The sequence below is a fragment of the Petromyzon marinus genome, chromosome 24 (assembly GCF_048934315.1).
Source record: "Petromyzon marinus isolate PM22_M1 ecotype Great Lakes invasive population chromosome 24, UKy_Petmar_22M1.pri1.0, whole genome shotgun sequence".
Lineage (NCBI taxonomy): Eukaryota > Metazoa > Chordata > Hyperoartia > Petromyzontiformes > Petromyzontidae > Petromyzon > Petromyzon marinus.
The window spans coordinates 2,610,800-2,627,841 of record NC_133690.1 but is presented as its reverse complement, the minus strand read 5'-3'; the positions used below and the strand labels follow the sequence as shown (position 1 = coordinate 2,627,841).

The 17,042-nt window shown below is 45.0% G+C and overlaps 1 protein-coding gene across 4 annotated transcripts in view; it reads right to left on the bottom strand.

The window, feature by feature from the left end:
- LOC116945488 (ATP-binding cassette sub-family C member 8) overlaps positions 1 to 17,042 on the bottom strand; it is a 130,580-nt gene that overhangs the window by 86,217 nt on the left and 27,321 nt on the right. For all 4 annotated transcript variants that reach the window (XM_076069296.1, XM_076069298.1, XM_076069297.1 and 1 more), the window contains exons 7-13: positions 16,609 to 16,791; positions 10,680 to 10,844; positions 9,756 to 9,911; positions 7,573 to 7,707; positions 4,092 to 4,254; positions 1,413 to 1,453; positions 552 to 694 (exon numbers count right to left, since the gene is read on the bottom strand). In XM_076069296.1, the coding sequence (XP_075925411.1) occupies positions 552 to 694; positions 1,413 to 1,453; positions 4,092 to 4,254; positions 7,573 to 7,707; positions 9,756 to 9,911; positions 10,680 to 10,844; positions 16,609 to 16,791 (986 nt within the window). The remainder of the gene's footprint in view (positions 1 to 551; positions 695 to 1,412; positions 1,454 to 4,091; positions 4,255 to 7,572; positions 7,708 to 9,755; positions 9,912 to 10,679; positions 10,845 to 16,608; positions 16,792 to 17,042) is intronic.

Below are 17,042 nucleotides of genomic sequence, written 5' to 3'. Positions count from 1 at the left end.
ATTGCAAGTCCGGTGTGCTAAACGTTACACCGTGGCAGCATCTTTTCTCCGTAAATTAAATGATAATTTTGATTTAAAGCTTTCGTGACCGCAGGGATTCATATTCTTGGTTCTTTCGGTAAAGTCACGTAGAAGGGGAAACAATAAAATAATAAAAATATAAAACAATAAATTCTCACGACGTTTCGACTACAACACAAGCAATCGTCATCAGGTGTGAAAACCACAGCAAGAAAATTAGGAAAAAGTGGCGTTTTTTTCTTAACGTTAGCACCACGGAGAGCGATTTGACAGTTTATTTAGAAGGACTAGTCCATCTATGTTCTGAAAAGAGGAGGGGGGAGACGAAAAATTAATGTATGCTGTCTGAAAGCCACTGTAAGCGTGAACAATCAATTAAGACCCGAAATGGTTTATCAAATCCTTCCAATGATTGCTCAGCCAGAATCCATCTTCTCGGTTGAAATTGTCTCTGTGTTTGTATATGTGGATAGCCTCATGAACAAATCTCTCATGGTAGCCAGATGGCTTGCAGAGAACCCGGGCCCTACCTGACGAGAGCCTTGACCGTGAAGCGCACCACGGTGGACAGGAGGAAGAGCGGCGTCACCAAGATGTGGAACAGCGACAGAGATGCGAACGCCACCGACGGGGTCAGCTCGGCCTCCTCAATGTGGGCGTGAGCCACAAACGTCTACACAAAAAAACAAAGACAGAGAGCCTCCTTATAGCCTCAACAGACTCTTGGGGCAATCGCTGTTAGCGAGTAAAATCACCTATGAAGGCCGGCAATGGTACACGAGGGGGTGCGTGGCAAGCACCACGCCCGGCCGTCTTTCTCTCCCCAGTGGTCATGTTTACACACCGTAACCAGGTACTCATTTACAGATGAGTTGACCTAGGGAAGGCCCAGGACAGATAATTGTCACTGATATTGCCCGTGAGAAGGAATCAAACTCGGGTCATCGAGTTCTAAGCACAGCATGCTAACCACTGCACCACCGCTCCCTACACACACACACGTGCGCGACGTTACACAGTTATCAGTGAAATATCCCTGTTACAGTGTCAACAACACAGAAGGAGAAACATGTTGGTGTCAGCTGGAGCTATTTTGCTCTGAAAGATCGAAGTTTGTGATGAACTCCAATCATTCTTTCATCCAAAGCCAAGCAAAATGTTCTCCTTGAGCAATGAGTGAATGAAATGGAAAACAAATGGAGTTGTGTGCCTTCACTTGGGCACTGTCACAAAAATTCCTTTAAAACTGCTTTTTGTGTTCAGATTGTTGTCCTTCCGCGCACCTCCGATTAGCACGGTGGGCGATGTACGATGCATAATAAGTCCAACATACACACGTCACAATGGTTTCATGATGCGCAGGAAGGAACATGTGTGTGGGTGATACTCACGGCAAGGACGGCTGCAATTGGAATTCCAGCATTCATGAAAACTGCACACACACAGAGGGGATATTTTGAGAACGTCTCAGACCAGTACAGCTGAGTGATAGAATGCAACAGATATTTTCAAACAAATTCAGAAACATTGCATGATTGTTATTGTAAACAATTTACACGACATATGCATTTCTTGATAATACAAAAAAAAATCCATGCTATATATGCCATCGGCTTATTGTTTGTTATTTCTCAAGGACATTGTCCATTACTGTGGGTGCATGCTTAAGTGATTTGGTAAGCATGCATCAAGGTCAATGGCAGTGTGAGAGGATGAGGATCACAGTTGTTTTCACGTCTCTTGTGACAAACGTGGCCCTATTCATGAGATCTGTGGCGCCTGCTAGCTCTTGGTCAGTCCCAAGCTGCCCCAAACCAGTCCAATATCACCATCCCCTACTAGCAGACTAATCCACATTTGCAGGATGGTAGAGCATTCAACTTGAGTCATGACACCGAGAGAGCTGCCGCTGGGCAGTCTCCCTGGTTAGACTCCAGCACCACAGCAGGGCGATGGAGTGGTTGAGATATGATATAAGGCACTGAGTGAGTTGCTGATGAATGTAAGCCAGTGTAACAGGTGTGTTTATGCTCGTAATAAAATGTTAATATAAACTATATTCTTTGGTTCTTTCGGTAAAGTCACGTAGGTAGAAAAATAATAGATCACGATGTTTCGATCGCAACACAAGCAATCGTCATCAGGTGGGACAACCACAGCAAAAAAAAACTGCTGAAGTAGGCGAGAGATCTGCCGTGGCACGAGGGGGTAGAGAGAGAAGGGGGGGGGGGAGGAGGCGGGGCAGAAAGTGGACCCCGTGGCAGCACCTGGGTCACTGGAGTAGAGATCGGAGAGAGATGCGCAGAGAGAGAGAGAGAAAGACACACAGAGAGTCGGAAATAACGGCTGACATAGGCTGATAGGATGGAAACATCACAGTCATTTAAAACTTTACCTGGTTAATAACGTAAAGTGGACCACCGCAGCTCAGAGCCACGTGGGGCACTTAGAGGTGAGGATGCGTGCATGCCTCACTCCAATATTTGAATTCTAATCTATAACCATTCAACCTTAATCGTAAGATAATACAAATCACACGTTTAGCTTCAATAACAACAAATCTAGAATTGTTAAAGCTAAAATAGGAATTATTGGTTCGATAACACTATTTTGCAGTATGCAAACTAATGTGAGGTTGACAACATGGGAGCGAGGGTAGGGCAGCACTGTCGGTGCGGGCCGATTCGTGACCCAGTGTTGTTGTTGTAACGTAAATAAACACATTTGAGGTGTTTATTAATAAATACAACTTTACAACAGTGCCATTTTAATTAACATTGTTCATGATAAAGTTAACGTAGCTTGGTTCATGAGTGCGGAAGGAATAATCATCAGGCCACTTGCACCACACTGGCTCTGTGCAGGAAGGGAGGACTGGAGAGAGAATTGGTGGAGAAGAAGAGAGTGGTGCTCGAGAAGGAAAGAGGTTCACTGAACAGGGTGGTCCAGATGTGTTGTAACCCCCAATTAATTGACCCCTGATTTAAAGCTTTCGTGACTGCAGGGATTCATATTCTTGGTTCTTTCTGTAAAGTCACGTAGAAGGGAAACAATAAAATAATAAAAATATAAACAATAAAATTATCACGACTTTCGACTGCAACACAAGCAATCATCATCAGGTGTGAAAACCACAGCAAGAAAATTTTTTAAAAAAGTGGCGGTTTTTTTTTAACGTTAGCACCACTGAGAGCGATTTGGCAGTTATTCAGATGGACGAGTCCATCTATGTTCGGAAAAGAGGAGGGGGGAGACCTAAATAATATGTGGATAGCCTGGCGTCTACAAACTAAGTTGCCTCTGTGGTAGTAGTTACATTGGAGAAACCAAACGACATATCTCGGACCGCATCTGTGAACACAAAGCAGACCTAAAACACGGTAGGACCAACACCTCGGCCGTGGCAGATCACTGTTATAATTCAGTAGGCTCACATGACATTGACTTCTCCAAGACAGAGGTTCGCGGCAAGCCATCTGGCTACCATGAGAGATTCGTTCATGAGGCTATCCACATATACAAACACAGAGACAATTTCAACCAAGAAGATGGATTCTGGCTTTGCAATCATTGGAAGGATTTGATAAACCATTTCAGGTCTTAATTGATTGTTCACGCTTACGGTGGCTTTCAGAACGCATCCATTATTTTCGTCTCCCCCCTCCTCTTTTCCGAACATAGATGGACTCGTCCATCTGAATAACTGCCAAATCGCTCTCCGTGGTGCTAACGTAAAAAAAAAACCCTCCACTTTTTCAAATGTTCTTGCTGTGGTTTTCACACCTGATGATGATTGCTTGTGTTTCAGTCAAAACGTCGTGATAATTTTTATTGTTTTATATTTTTATTATTTTATTGTTTCCCTTCTACGTGACTTTACCGAAAGAACCAATAATATAATTTACCCCTATTTTTTTTCTTTTAATATTTATTTCTGCTTTAAATATACCTTACTTTTGAAAACTATATAAATTTCTAGAGAATGAAATGGGGGTCACGAGACATCCGGACCACCCTGTTTCGTGTGTGCCCCCTCCGAGAGGGGGAACGAGGGGAGAATTGGAACTCACTGGAGAGGGACGTGTAGATGGCAAAGGTCTTGAGGCTCTTGAGTTCCTTCTCCCTCAGGGTCTCCACGCTGGAGCAGAAGATGTTTTCCCAGGCATACAGCTTTAGCAGCTTGATGCCCTTGAGCATTTCACTTGTCTTCATGAGGCGCTCGTTGGAGTACTCCTGTCCACGCCACATCCAATGTCAGTTGAGGAAAATTACCCGGATATTCACAGCGCGCAAAGTCATCACGTGGTAATGATGGGTCTACGTCAACCAAATGTTAAAGGTGTGTGCACAGTAAACCCTCGCTATGTGTGAGTTCTGGATTCGCGAGTTTCCTATATTCACGAGTTACTAAATGTATATTGATTCCCTATTCCTGACCCGCCAGGCTCCAGTGTTTGCGAGTCTACGTAGTGCCGGACCACCGACACCGGGGAGGTGCGTGCAGAATGTTGTTACGTTTGAAACGGTCTGCAAAGATTAAGCAAGCCCTCTCGGCTGCCCGCTTAGTCTTCACGTCTCGCAGTAATCCCGCTCTGACATTGCTACTGTGCATCTTTACTTCATTCTGTATGTACTAGCAGTCAACTGTAAGGTCCGTTAAAAAGAACCCGAGTGCAATCGGGGATTGCAGGAAGCTGATTGTTCACATTGGTGATGATTTCAGCTGTGAGAAGTAGGTGGTGTGAAACTTTTGTTCCTAAAAAGTTTTATTTCAATGAAATGCAATCCAAATATTGCAGTAGTTCTCAACCTATGGGGTACATCTCCCCCACCCCCCCTGCCTTCCCCAGCCTTTCAGGGGAGGGGCGAGAGGCTGTGGCGTGGATACCATGCAGGAGAAATTTTGAATGTTGTGCAGGGAACATCAAGCACACCATAATGCCTTACAAACCACACAAATACACAACATGAAACAAATGCCTTTCTAACTCCGCGTTGACTAGAGGCGTGGATATGTGACCTCTCTGTGGTTCTGATTGGGGGAGCTGACATACCGAGCAGGTCGAGAACAACTGATGCATGTTGGGAAAAAAAAAACATGTTGCTTTTTAAAGAGGAATGTCTTGAGGGACGTCATTCCTACCCAAGGCGATAGTAATTAAGGACTGGCTGGCCCATACAAATGGGCAACCGGTAAAAGATAAGTATATATGTGACGCAACATAGCTCTAACGTGAAGAGCACGCTTATTACCGGGAGGGAAAGGTAACAAGAAACATGAGTACACATTTCAGCATGCGTAATGTGAATTCAGTCTCAAACAAGGAAGTTAAAGCCATTGATTCATGGAATAATGGGATAAGTGGAGCAATTAAAGACATTTACTTGATGCAGTGGCTATTTAAGTTTCAGACAACATCAGTAGCGGTCATTCGACCCTTCCTGAAAACGATCACAAGAAAAACACCGTCGCCGCTTAAGCGAAAGAGTGAACGTGGTTTCGTTTGCGAAAAAAAGTTTAAGTAAATTCACAGGAAACTGCATTTAATTCGTTTAATGACTGCACTGCATGACGATGACGCACTGTGTCTTTGAATGCCGACAGATGCCATTTAGCTGTTAATGTCAGAAAGCATTTAGCTGTCTGTGCTTCTCAAGGGGGCAGGTGTATCTCAGCCACACCGATGAACAGCCTGGGAAGACTCTAGAGTTGGGTCACCGCGTAGGCAGTAGGACGCTATCGTTATATCGGATTTACGTTTAGAGACGTCGCGACTGAGAGCACCATGGATAATTTCATGTAAAGCCCAAGCAGTTTTTATTTGGTTGGATTAGATGTGGAAAACCTCTCCGAGTGATTTCTGCTTGGCATTGACTTCAGATTGAGACCAGGGTGCGATGTGTCACAGCGTTCTAATGCATGTGCGGCTCCCGAAGAAGCTCCTAGCAAGTGGCATGTGATGTAGGACATCATGCAAAACAGCACGCGGTACAGCCCACAAAACACGTTGCAAAAACGTGTGCCGCACAAGTGGAATATGTTTTTGTATGAGATGTACACACACGTGGCTTTTAGGAATAGGTTTTACCTTTTTAACTGGCACAAAAACTGACACCTTTATTCAAGGCATCATGTTTGCAATAACCACAACACAAGCAGTCAAAATGCAAACAAAAAAGACAACTCTGATAATAATATGCACTGTCCTTGAGTTGTACGCCTTTTGGCGTCTTCTGGTCCAACACCAATGGAGACTAGGCTCTAAGAAAAGCTGTCTCGGGTGTGGACCAATCAAATTCAAGGACAGTGCATATTATTATCAGAGTTGTCTTTTTTGTTTGCATTTTGACTGCTTGTGTTGTGGTTATTGCAAACATGATGCCTTGAATAAAGGTGTCAGTTTTTGTGCCAGTTAAAAGGGTAAAACCTATTCCTATATCTTGTTTCTGGCAAAGGAAGTCTCATAATGTAAATGCTCACCCCGAGCCCTCAATACTCTGATAGTGTGCTGTTTTTGAGTTGTACGCCTTTTGGCGTCTTCTGGTCCAACACCAATGGAGACTAGGCTCTAAGAAAAGCTGTCTCGGGTGTGGACCAATCAAATTCAAGGACAGTGCATATTATTATCAAAGTTGTCTTTTTTGTTTGCATTTTGACTGCTTGTGTTGTGGTGATTGCAAACATGATGCCTTGAATAAAGGTGTCAGTTTTTGTGCCAGTTAAAAGGGTAAAACCTATTCCTATATCTTGTTTCTGGCAAAGGAGGTCTCATAATGTAAACACGTGGCTTTTGTTTGCCATTGCCACGACATTGTACAAGGAAGACATTACGTTATATTCACTTCATCATCAGGCACATCAGAAAGCATTTTCACGATTACTGGTTTGTCTTTACATCTAATGCGTGCTGCGTGTGTGAAAATTTTGAGCTAAAATATTAACGACCAATAAACGAATGCTCGTCTCAACATCATCAAATGTACGTGTATGGCCCTGCGTGGAATGAAAGTTATTTTACCATGCCGCATGTCGGTAAGTGGGGGTTAGTGAAGGAAAGCAGCATTGATATGGTTGCACAGTACAGTACAACAATGGTACATTTTCTGCATTGCCCCCTCCTGCCCATTACCTATCACAGCCACAAAACATCAAATTAATTATTATAAAGGTTTTTGGTTCTTGGTTAAATTGCATAAATATAAATGCGTTCATAACCCACCACCACCCGACACAGCCAATTAGTAAGGTTTGCACGTGAACAAAACGTGCCAATTAGTTACTGTTTCAGCACACCGCTTGTGTGTTGGAGAGTAAACCCACAACGTTTAAGATTTGAGTACCAAAACAAAAAAAACAACTTCACTATGAATAACATTGCCCGCGAAAGCCTACGCGTTAAAGCAGATCAATCACTGAAATAAAGAAATGTCCACCGCCCAATGATGACATGACGAAGCGGTGTCGCTCTCGCTGAGCGTCAAGTCAGGTGTAGTCGTTGGGCCACCAGGTGAGGGCAAGCTCGGTGAGGTGTGGTGGTGCGCACTCCTCACCAGCGTGCACTTCTGTACGTCGGCCAGCTTGGTGGCGATGTAGTACTGCGCGGGGGCGAGCAGCGCGATCACCGTGGCCCCAATGAGCGCGCTCACGCCCAGCTGGTTGTACAGGAGGATGACCCCCATCACTATCTGCGCGACAAAAGACAAAGATCCCCCGCGTAGCCTTAACAAACTTTCGGGGCAAGTTCTGTGAGCGAACGCCTATGTTGGCCGGAACGGCACACAAGGGGGTTGGTGGCCCACACCACGCCCGGCTGTCTTTGTCTCCCCAGTCGGCGATGTTCAGACACCACACCATGCACTCATTTGAGGCTGAGTCGACCTATAGCAGTCCCAGAACCGGTTCATATTATCGTCACTGATGTTGGCCGTGAGCGGCAATCGAACTTGGGTTGCCGGGGTTCGTAGCGCAGTGTGTTAACCGCGACACTAGCGACACGCAGCAGGACCAGAATGTCTCAAATGTGTCCTGCCCAAGTCTTGAACAGGTCCACTCAACATTTCTTGACAGTTAAAACGATACACCCAATTTGTGTTTGTCCCCTGTTTATCAATGCAAATTTAATTGTTCCTACTTCTTTGTGGACTCTTCTGTCCTTTGTTAAAATATAATATTACGTGGAGGGACATACCGTATATATTTCCTCCTTATTTATCCTTTGTAAGGTAATTTCCCATCCCCCGTCCCGGATCGGCCAAGTAGCCGATGTTGATTACTCAGTAACCTGAGGCACAGGGTTTGGTTGGTGAAATCGGCCTGAATAAACACATTCCTGCGGAGGGAGCTGGTAGGAACGTTGGGTTGCTCGGTCAATGGCCAGGGTCAACGGCGGCACCACGTGGTGTATTCCGCAAATATGCGCAACTGTGAGGGCGGGCACAAGCCGGCGTGAGTAGGTTAAACGTTGAGTTTTATAAGGGCACCACGGGGTGACCAGCCCCTCCTCACCCAGCCCCACCCCTCCCACCACCCACCCAGCCTCACCCCCCACCCAGCCCCACCCTCCCCACCCTCCCTACCCAGCCCCTCCCCACCCTCCCCACCCTCCCCAGCCCCTCCCCACCCTCCCCTCCCCACCCAGCCCCTCCCCTCCCATTTTATCCGGGTGTCCGGATACACGTGGACAGACATCCACAGACATACACAATTAATCCCCTGCCTCCTGTGAATTAATCCCGGTTGGGCTTCCAGTCCACTACGTTTCCTACCAGTAATGCCCACTAGGAGCGCATTTGTTATATATCCGGGTGTCCTGATACACGTAGACAGACATCCACAGACATACACAATTAATCCCCTGCCTCTTGTGATAATCCCGGTTGGGCTTCCAGTCCACTACGTTTCCTACCAGTAATACCCACTAGGAGCGCATTTGTTATATATCCGGGTGTCCGGATACACGTGGACAGACATCCACAGACATACACAATTAATCCCCTGCCTCCTGTGAATTAATCCTGGTTGGGCTTCCAGTCCACTACGTTTCCTACCAGTATTATATCAGCAGTAGTGAGCCGCGAAGGACATAAGGAAGCAAATGATTATCGTCTAGAGATAGAAACAGCAGCACAGAAATTTCAGATCTCCATATTCCTGACAAAATAAAATTAGTGCATATTTACCTTTCAGCATAGCTATTAATGGCACGTGTTTCAAGTTTTTTACATTTGAGTTTATGTAACATCTTTATACAGCCATTGAGATAATATCTATACGTCTCAGAATAAGGTGGCTCATGGACATGAGCTACTGGAAATGACTGAAAAACTCGACAAAGATAGGTGCCCTAGTTGGGCCCAAGGTAAATATGAGCAAAACAAAAGTATAACAAACTTTTAATTAATTGTTGTAGGTACCCAACCGGTAAATGCAACAGAATATGTATTCCTAGGACAGTTGCTGAAGGCAGATTGGGTTAAAAATCCTGAAGAGGCTAATCGAGAGCAGGATGGAGCAATTTTGGAAAACTACATTTGACAACGAAAAGCAACAAATTAGCCGTGATGGCTTATGGAACAGAAACTTCTACCTCTCAAGCCATAAGCACACCTCTGAGGACCCCAAAAAAAGCTCACAGGTCCATGGGAAGCCCTGGGCCACAGCGCACCCATTGCAGTAACCGCATCGTCACACCGCGTGGACCCCGTTGCACGGCAATCCCAGTGGAAGAACCTACCTGGACTGGCATGGCCCAGAGGTTGGGGCACAGGAACATGAACCACATGAGCTGGTTGGTGTCAATGGCCACGAGGTTGCAGATCTGCCCGATGGTCATCTCCCCCATGGACATGTTGGATGTGGACAGCCTTAGGATTTTGTTGTAGATCGTCGTCTGAAGGAGGACACAAACACGCACGCACTGAAGGCTACCAACATATCAGCATGTTACAAAAACAGACATGCCTTATACAAACAGCGCTGTGTGGGTGTACAGAATACTATTGTGGGTACATTATGTCGATATGTTTTTTAGTGTGAGAGGTCTGTTGCTCGAATGGATCTTGAGCCCAAAGTGTCTCACTGCTCAGACAATCAGCAGGGCCATTGACCATCACTATTTGTCATTCTACGCCAGTGGCGGACACCTCACCACCAGGGCAATGGTGCTTGTCATGGTAATGACCACTGTTACATTCCTACAGGGCAGCACTAATGTCTTGATTGCTCAGTAACCTGAGTAATTTGGACACTGAGGGCTGATCAGCACTTTTTTATTATGATTGAACCAACATCAGTGTTCACATCAGAGAGCACATACCAACACGGGTAACATCAGCATGGCGGGGTGGGGTGCCTTGTGGGTGTGCTTTCCTCCTTAAACAGGAGCAGGTTAAGGTGTACCAGGTTCATTTAACTAACCCAACCACCCTCTAGGGTCGAGGGTACTCTGAGCGTAGAGAAAACCCCGGAGCCCATCCTCCTACCTCCGCACCCTTTTACAGTTTTGGGTGTTCTAGATGAACTCTACGGTGCTCTCCTATATCCAGACCCTACATGGGGTTACTGAGGAGTGACGCCGGCCGCCCTGTGCCACTCCGTGCCACTCCGTGCCGCGTCGTGCAACCCCGTGCAGGCGAGTCTTCAAGTGTCTCTCTCTGACCTGTATGGCTCCACGCAGATTGATGCCAGTCTCGATGGCAACGTAATAGGAGGCCTGCAGGAATGTGCGCTGCAGGATGAGAGCCAGGAAGAGCAGCACCGCGAGCACGTAGGCGTTGGCCAGAAACTCCCGTGACGAGATGAAGTACACGCCAAAGAACTTGTCCTGGAAATTGGCACAAAGCACATGGCTAAGGCGGCAGGGGGACTCGCTGTGAACGAGCCACATTTCAAGATTTTCACTTCAAGGACGGACACAGCCAAGATGTTGGATTCGTTTATAGTAACCATTTAAAATGTTTTTTTTTTCGCAGAAACCAGTGCGATGTGTATTTTCCCTCTGCTTAGCCACCAACGCTGCATGGACAATTAGTGTTTGATTTGTGTGATGTGATTTTCACCGTGCGCTGCACCTCCTATTAGCATGGTTGGCTACGTACAGTGTAAAAAAAGTTCAACATACACTAAATTCTATCACATTGGCATTGTCAACCCTTAGCTCCAAAGTGCACGATTAGACTGGAATTCTATCTCAAACGCCTAATGTTTAATACAATTCACCCCAAAACGTGTCATGCACAATGTTGTAACAATGGATGGTACAGGTTTAAAACGGGGAGGATGATGCAGGAATTCGGAAGCCAGTGAAGGCACGAGCACCGGCTGCATTCCTGATACACTAGTGCCCTGTCCTTGTGCCGCTCGCGATCCCACAAAGAGGCTACAGCACTCTCAACTTGTCATCAAGTGCACGCGTCGCACGTATCAGCAGCCAGTGGCTCATAGCGCCAGATGACAGCGGTGCACGCACAGAGGTTTGGCAGCGAGAGCTCAGGGCAGGTATGGTGCTGGCTCAAAGCCCAAATCAGTGGCGGCTCGGCACTATGTACTGTACGTGTGTGGAACTTCTTTCGCACCGTACGTAGCCAACCGTGCTAATCGGAGGTGCATTAGAGGCCGGTGGGGCAGGGCCCCACTCATGAAAAGTACAAAGTGGGGAGAGAAAAAAAACTCAAAACACAATACATGACTCCTCATTATAAATATTATTGACTGCATAAAATCCTTCAACCCACCCCACCCCCACTCTTTCCATGCTCCACCTCCCCCCATGGTCTTCTATGCCCTACCAATAAATTCAACCCATTGAAATCATCAAATACCCGGCTGCAATGCACTGCAGGATGATTCTCAGTGAACAACACATTTGGAAATCAATCATCAGCTGGTGTGTTAATTTATCGAAACAAAACTCCTGTTCAAGATTCATGATTTTTTACGTGCTGCATAATGTTGTTTGAACTATTAAAGTAAACCTGAATTTAATATGTATTTTAAGCGTTGCATCATAATACAATATATGTATTTACAAGCAGGAAAACTGAACTTTAGCCCTTTAGCTAAAACGCTGCATCCCTCAAAAACGCTAAGATGCCAGCTAGCAACCTCAGCAAAAATGAGCGTTTTGAATTGTATAAATTAAAAAAGAGGGATGGCATTGTCATCCTCTCAGCCATCAAGGGCAATGCCACTGTCATCATGGATAAAATAGAATATAACAACAAAATTCAAGAATTATTCAACGATGGCAGCTATACAAAAATAAAAAGAGATCCCACCAACAGCCTCGTCATACAAACCAACAAAATAATTTCTGATTCAACCGCATTAATTGATCAAACCAAACAGTTCTCATTGAAACCTTCTGCTGCCAGGCCACCAAGATTATATGGCTTACCAAAAATACGTAAAGTAGATACACCCCTTCGTCCCATCGTCTCTACTATCAACTCCCCCACCTACAAACTGGCTCGTTTTCTGTCTGAAATCCTGCGGCCTTTCACTGGAAAAACCACCTCTGCGGTACAAAATTCTACTCACCTGGTATCGACAATCACGGGTATTTCCCTGTCCCCAGACGACCTGCTTGTTAGTTTTGATGTAGTTTCCTTATTCACCAAAGTTTCCTGTACCTGACACCATCGCAATCATTGAAGACTTGGTTCATCAAGGACATAAACACTGAGGTACTCCCCCTGGTGAGACACTGCTTAACCAATACATACTTCACTTGGAATGGAACTTTTTACAAACAAACTGAGGGTACCCCAATGGGCTCCCCCCTATCTCCGGTTGTCGCCAACATTTTCACGGAGAAATTTGAGACTGACGCCATCCAGACTGCCACTCTGCGCCCAACCTTATTGAAAAGGTACATGGATGACACTTTTGTCATCTGGCCACATGGCCAGCCTGCTCTAGACCAATTCCTCGACCACATCAATTCCATACACCCAGCCATCAGATTTACCATGGAAGTCGAAATAGATGGCAAGATACCTTTTTTGGATGTCCTAATTAAAAAGAGACCTGATGGTTCAATGAGCCACTCTGTCTACAGGAAAGCTACCCATACGGATGTTTACCTGAAACCAGATTCCCACCACCATCCATCCCAGAAGAATTCCCTCATCAAGACTCTGCACCATAGAGCCAAATGCATATCCGACCAGGAACACATAGCCAGTGAACTCAAGCACGTACACCAAGCTCTTAAGGCTAATAGTTACTCCGACTACACAATCCGCAAAGCTATCACTCCAACCATGAAGAAGGACCCTCTTGAGGAGCCATTCAAAACCATCAGTTTACCCTACATTGCGGGGATCACAAAAAAGATCTCCAAAATCTTGAATAAACACAAGATCCAGGTCCGATTCAACACATTACATAAAATCCATGATCTGGTTCCGTCTGTAAAAGATGTAATTCCGGACATACAGTACCCTGGCGTCTACAAACTAAGTTGCCTCTGTGGTAGTAGTTACATTGGAGAAACCAAACGACATATCTTGGACCGCATTCGTGAACACAAAGCAGACCTAAAAGACGGTAAGACCAACACCTCGGCCGTGGCAGATCACTGTTATAATTCAGTAGGCTCACATGACATTGACTTCTCCAAGACAGAGGTTCTTTGCAAGCCATCTGGCTACCATGAGAGATTCGTTCATGAGGCTATCCACATATACAAACACAGAGACAATTTCCACCGAGAAGATGGATTCTGGCTTAGCAATCATTGGAAGGATTTTATAAATCATTTCGGGTCTTAATTGATTCTTCACGCTTACGGTGGCTTTCAGACCGCATCCATTATTTTCGTCTCCCCCCTCCTCTTTTCCGAACATAGATGGACTCGTCCATCTGAATAACTGTCAAATCGCTCTCCGTGGTGCTAACGTTAAAAAAACCCGCCACTTTTTTCAAATTTTCTTGCTGTGGTTTTCACACCTGATGATAATTGCTCGTGTTGCAGTCGAAACGTCGTGATAATTTAATTTTTTCTAATTTTATTTTTTATTGTCTCCCTTCTACGTGACTTTACCGAAAGAACCAAGAATATTAATCCCTGCAGTCACGAAAGCTTTAAATCAAAAGTGCTTTATTTATCCGTGAAATACTGAATCTCAAGGCTATCATTCCGTAGGATCCTGAATTTTGATGTTTAGTCCATTTACTAATATTTGGCCTGAGTATTTGTTGTATTAATACGCTTGTGGGACACTATATAAGTATAATACCAAACATCATTGCATTGGAGCGTATGGGGTTCACGAATTGACACCCGTACGAATACTAAGGATTATAATAGTCTGGCTCTATGAGCCTCAAGCACTGACAGTAAACCTAAAGAATCCAAATGTTACCTGAGTCTGGGCTCTGAACCCCAGGTATTAACAATGAATCACATGCATTATTTTGTGTTTTTTAGATCATGTTAAGAATCTTTACGGTGCCGTGGTCAAAATGGCAAAGCTTGAAGGGGCATTGTTATGGAACTTTGCGCTCGCCTTATCCCAGATTGAATCTGTGGTGAGTGTGGCGTTTCTAGTGGCACCGTGTGCTTGCCCGTGGGCCAATATTGACAAACCAATTTGTGGCACCACGTCTTTCACTTTATTCACTCGCTACACGACAATCAGACACATTTAGCTACTAGAGTGGCACTGTGCTGCATGCACAATGAAACTAAAAATATCACATGTTACAAATATCGTTTAACAGTTATTTTCTGGCTTTTTATTTTTATTCTGGCTGTCGCCCGATGAGTCTGGTTGTAATTGCCGGCGAAAAATCACACTTGAATTGTAAATGCTCTGGGTTTACTGTAATCTCCACCACACCGATGTGCTAAACTACTAACAAATTGGCATGTTTTGTTTACGTGACAAACCTTACTAACCGGCTGTGTCGGTGGTTGCGGTTTTAACAATACATTTATATTTAAGCGACCTAACCCAAAAAACCTCTATTGTGGAGTTGTTTTCTATGAATTATATTCCAATCACAAAATTGTAATTAACATTCCCATGTGATTTTATTGTGAGATGAGCTGACTCAGCTTGTAGGGCGAGCAGCTTGCAATCAAAATGTCGTGAGTTCAAACCCTGGTTGGGGGTCGACTCAGCCCATTGTCCCTCTGGTATGTTTAAACTTAGTTCCGTACCACTATGTGGGGAAGTCAACAGTGGTTGTCGTTTGGATAGACTCACCTCTACCATAGGAATGTTGAATTTCCACAACTGGCTCAGGGCTTATAAAGAGGAGATGAGCACCAATGCCCCAATGCCCATTTCAGCCAGGTATTTATTTGACTTTGATTGTGAGAAAAGAGTCCACAGATACCAGCAGTGACTCAGTTCCCAACATGCAATGTCACAAGATTACATGAAAGCATCGCAATTACATTGTACCATAGGTTCCATTCGTATTTTTGTTCTACTGTTTCATTTATCCTCATTATGAAATGAATTGATAAATAAATAATCCAGATAAATACTTGCTATAAAAAAGCAAGAATTTTGCAATTTAGAAGACTGTCCAAATTTGGGTGCTTTTGGTAAAGACAGGATTTCTATGAATACTTTGCAGCCGGTAATGTTCTTAGATATTATCAACAAAAACCGAAAGTGGTGAATGCTACTACATCCCCTGTAAAAGGAAATGGACTAATTCCACACAGGTGAGCTATAACTACATCGACATCGGGCTCCCCATCCCATTCTAATTATGGTCATCATACTGTCTACATGCACTCACGCTTATGTTCGTATTCATTCGACCAGAGTTTTGCCAAAATGCCATCAGAAACCCTGCCCTTCATACTCGGTCGTGTAAGAAGCAATCCTGAAAACTAAGCTAGATTGAATCAACATGGCTATAATACAGAGGTATTAGTTTTAACTGCTGACAAAATTACAGCATCAAAAATACAACCAATTTTAAAGAACAGTCAGCCAATCGCAAAGCTGCACTAAAAACCATGAAAGTGTGACCCAGAGCAAGGAGATCAGAAGAAAAAAATACGTCAACTATACGTAGGTTTTAATTTTAGGGGAGCTCTACCAAAGATAACCAACAATATAAAATTTTTAAATAGTTAAGATTACATGCATGTTTTTGGTTCTTCCGGTAAAGTCACGTAGAAAAAAACCAAAATTAAATAATAGAATACGACGTTTCGATTGCAACACAAGCAATAATCATCAGCAATCATCATCTAAGTAATTATCATCTAATGATGATTGCTTGTGTTGCAATCGAAACGTGGTTTTCTATTATTTAATTTATTTTCTTTCTACGTGACTTTACCGAAAGAACCAAAAAGTAATTCCTGCAGTCACGAAAGCTCCAAATAAAGTTTATTACATGCATCATTGTCAAAATAAATATAGGTCGTATTAAACGAGGGCTGTGCATCTACAGACCACAAGCCAAATCACATTACACTTACTCGGTTGGCCCACCCCCACGTGTCACACTTCACCAGGAGTCCAACTGGTGCCACGTTCCGGCAGCCACTGCCGCTGCGAGAGGGGGTTTGCAGCGAGTGCGCAAACCGAGCCACCCCGGTAGAAGAGTCTGACCTGCGGGTGCAGCTTCTTGTCCTTGTTGCTCAGGTGGTGGACGATGCCCCATATGCAGAGGGGGCCGGCGAAGCCCAGCAAATCGGACAGATAGCGGTAAGTGCTGCTCAGCAGGATGGGCCGGCCAAAAGCGCGGTACAGTGAGCGCCAGATGGAGGGGGGCTGCGCCTCTCCGGCAGACAGCTGCGGAGAGAGAGCGGCAGAGAAACACGTTTCTCAGCCGGCACCGCACGCACACACACACGCACGCAGCCGACGCCGCCAGTGCGCAAGTACGAGCCAAATGCAGCACTCACGATGGGGACAGGCAAAACGAGGCAGGTTACTCGGCAGTCTCCCTCACACGGCAGGTGTGCGTGACCTGCAGCGGTTATTACAGCGAGCACCGTTGCCTGCATCTCGTATTCTTGCAAGCCGTGCAAGATATGCAGGTG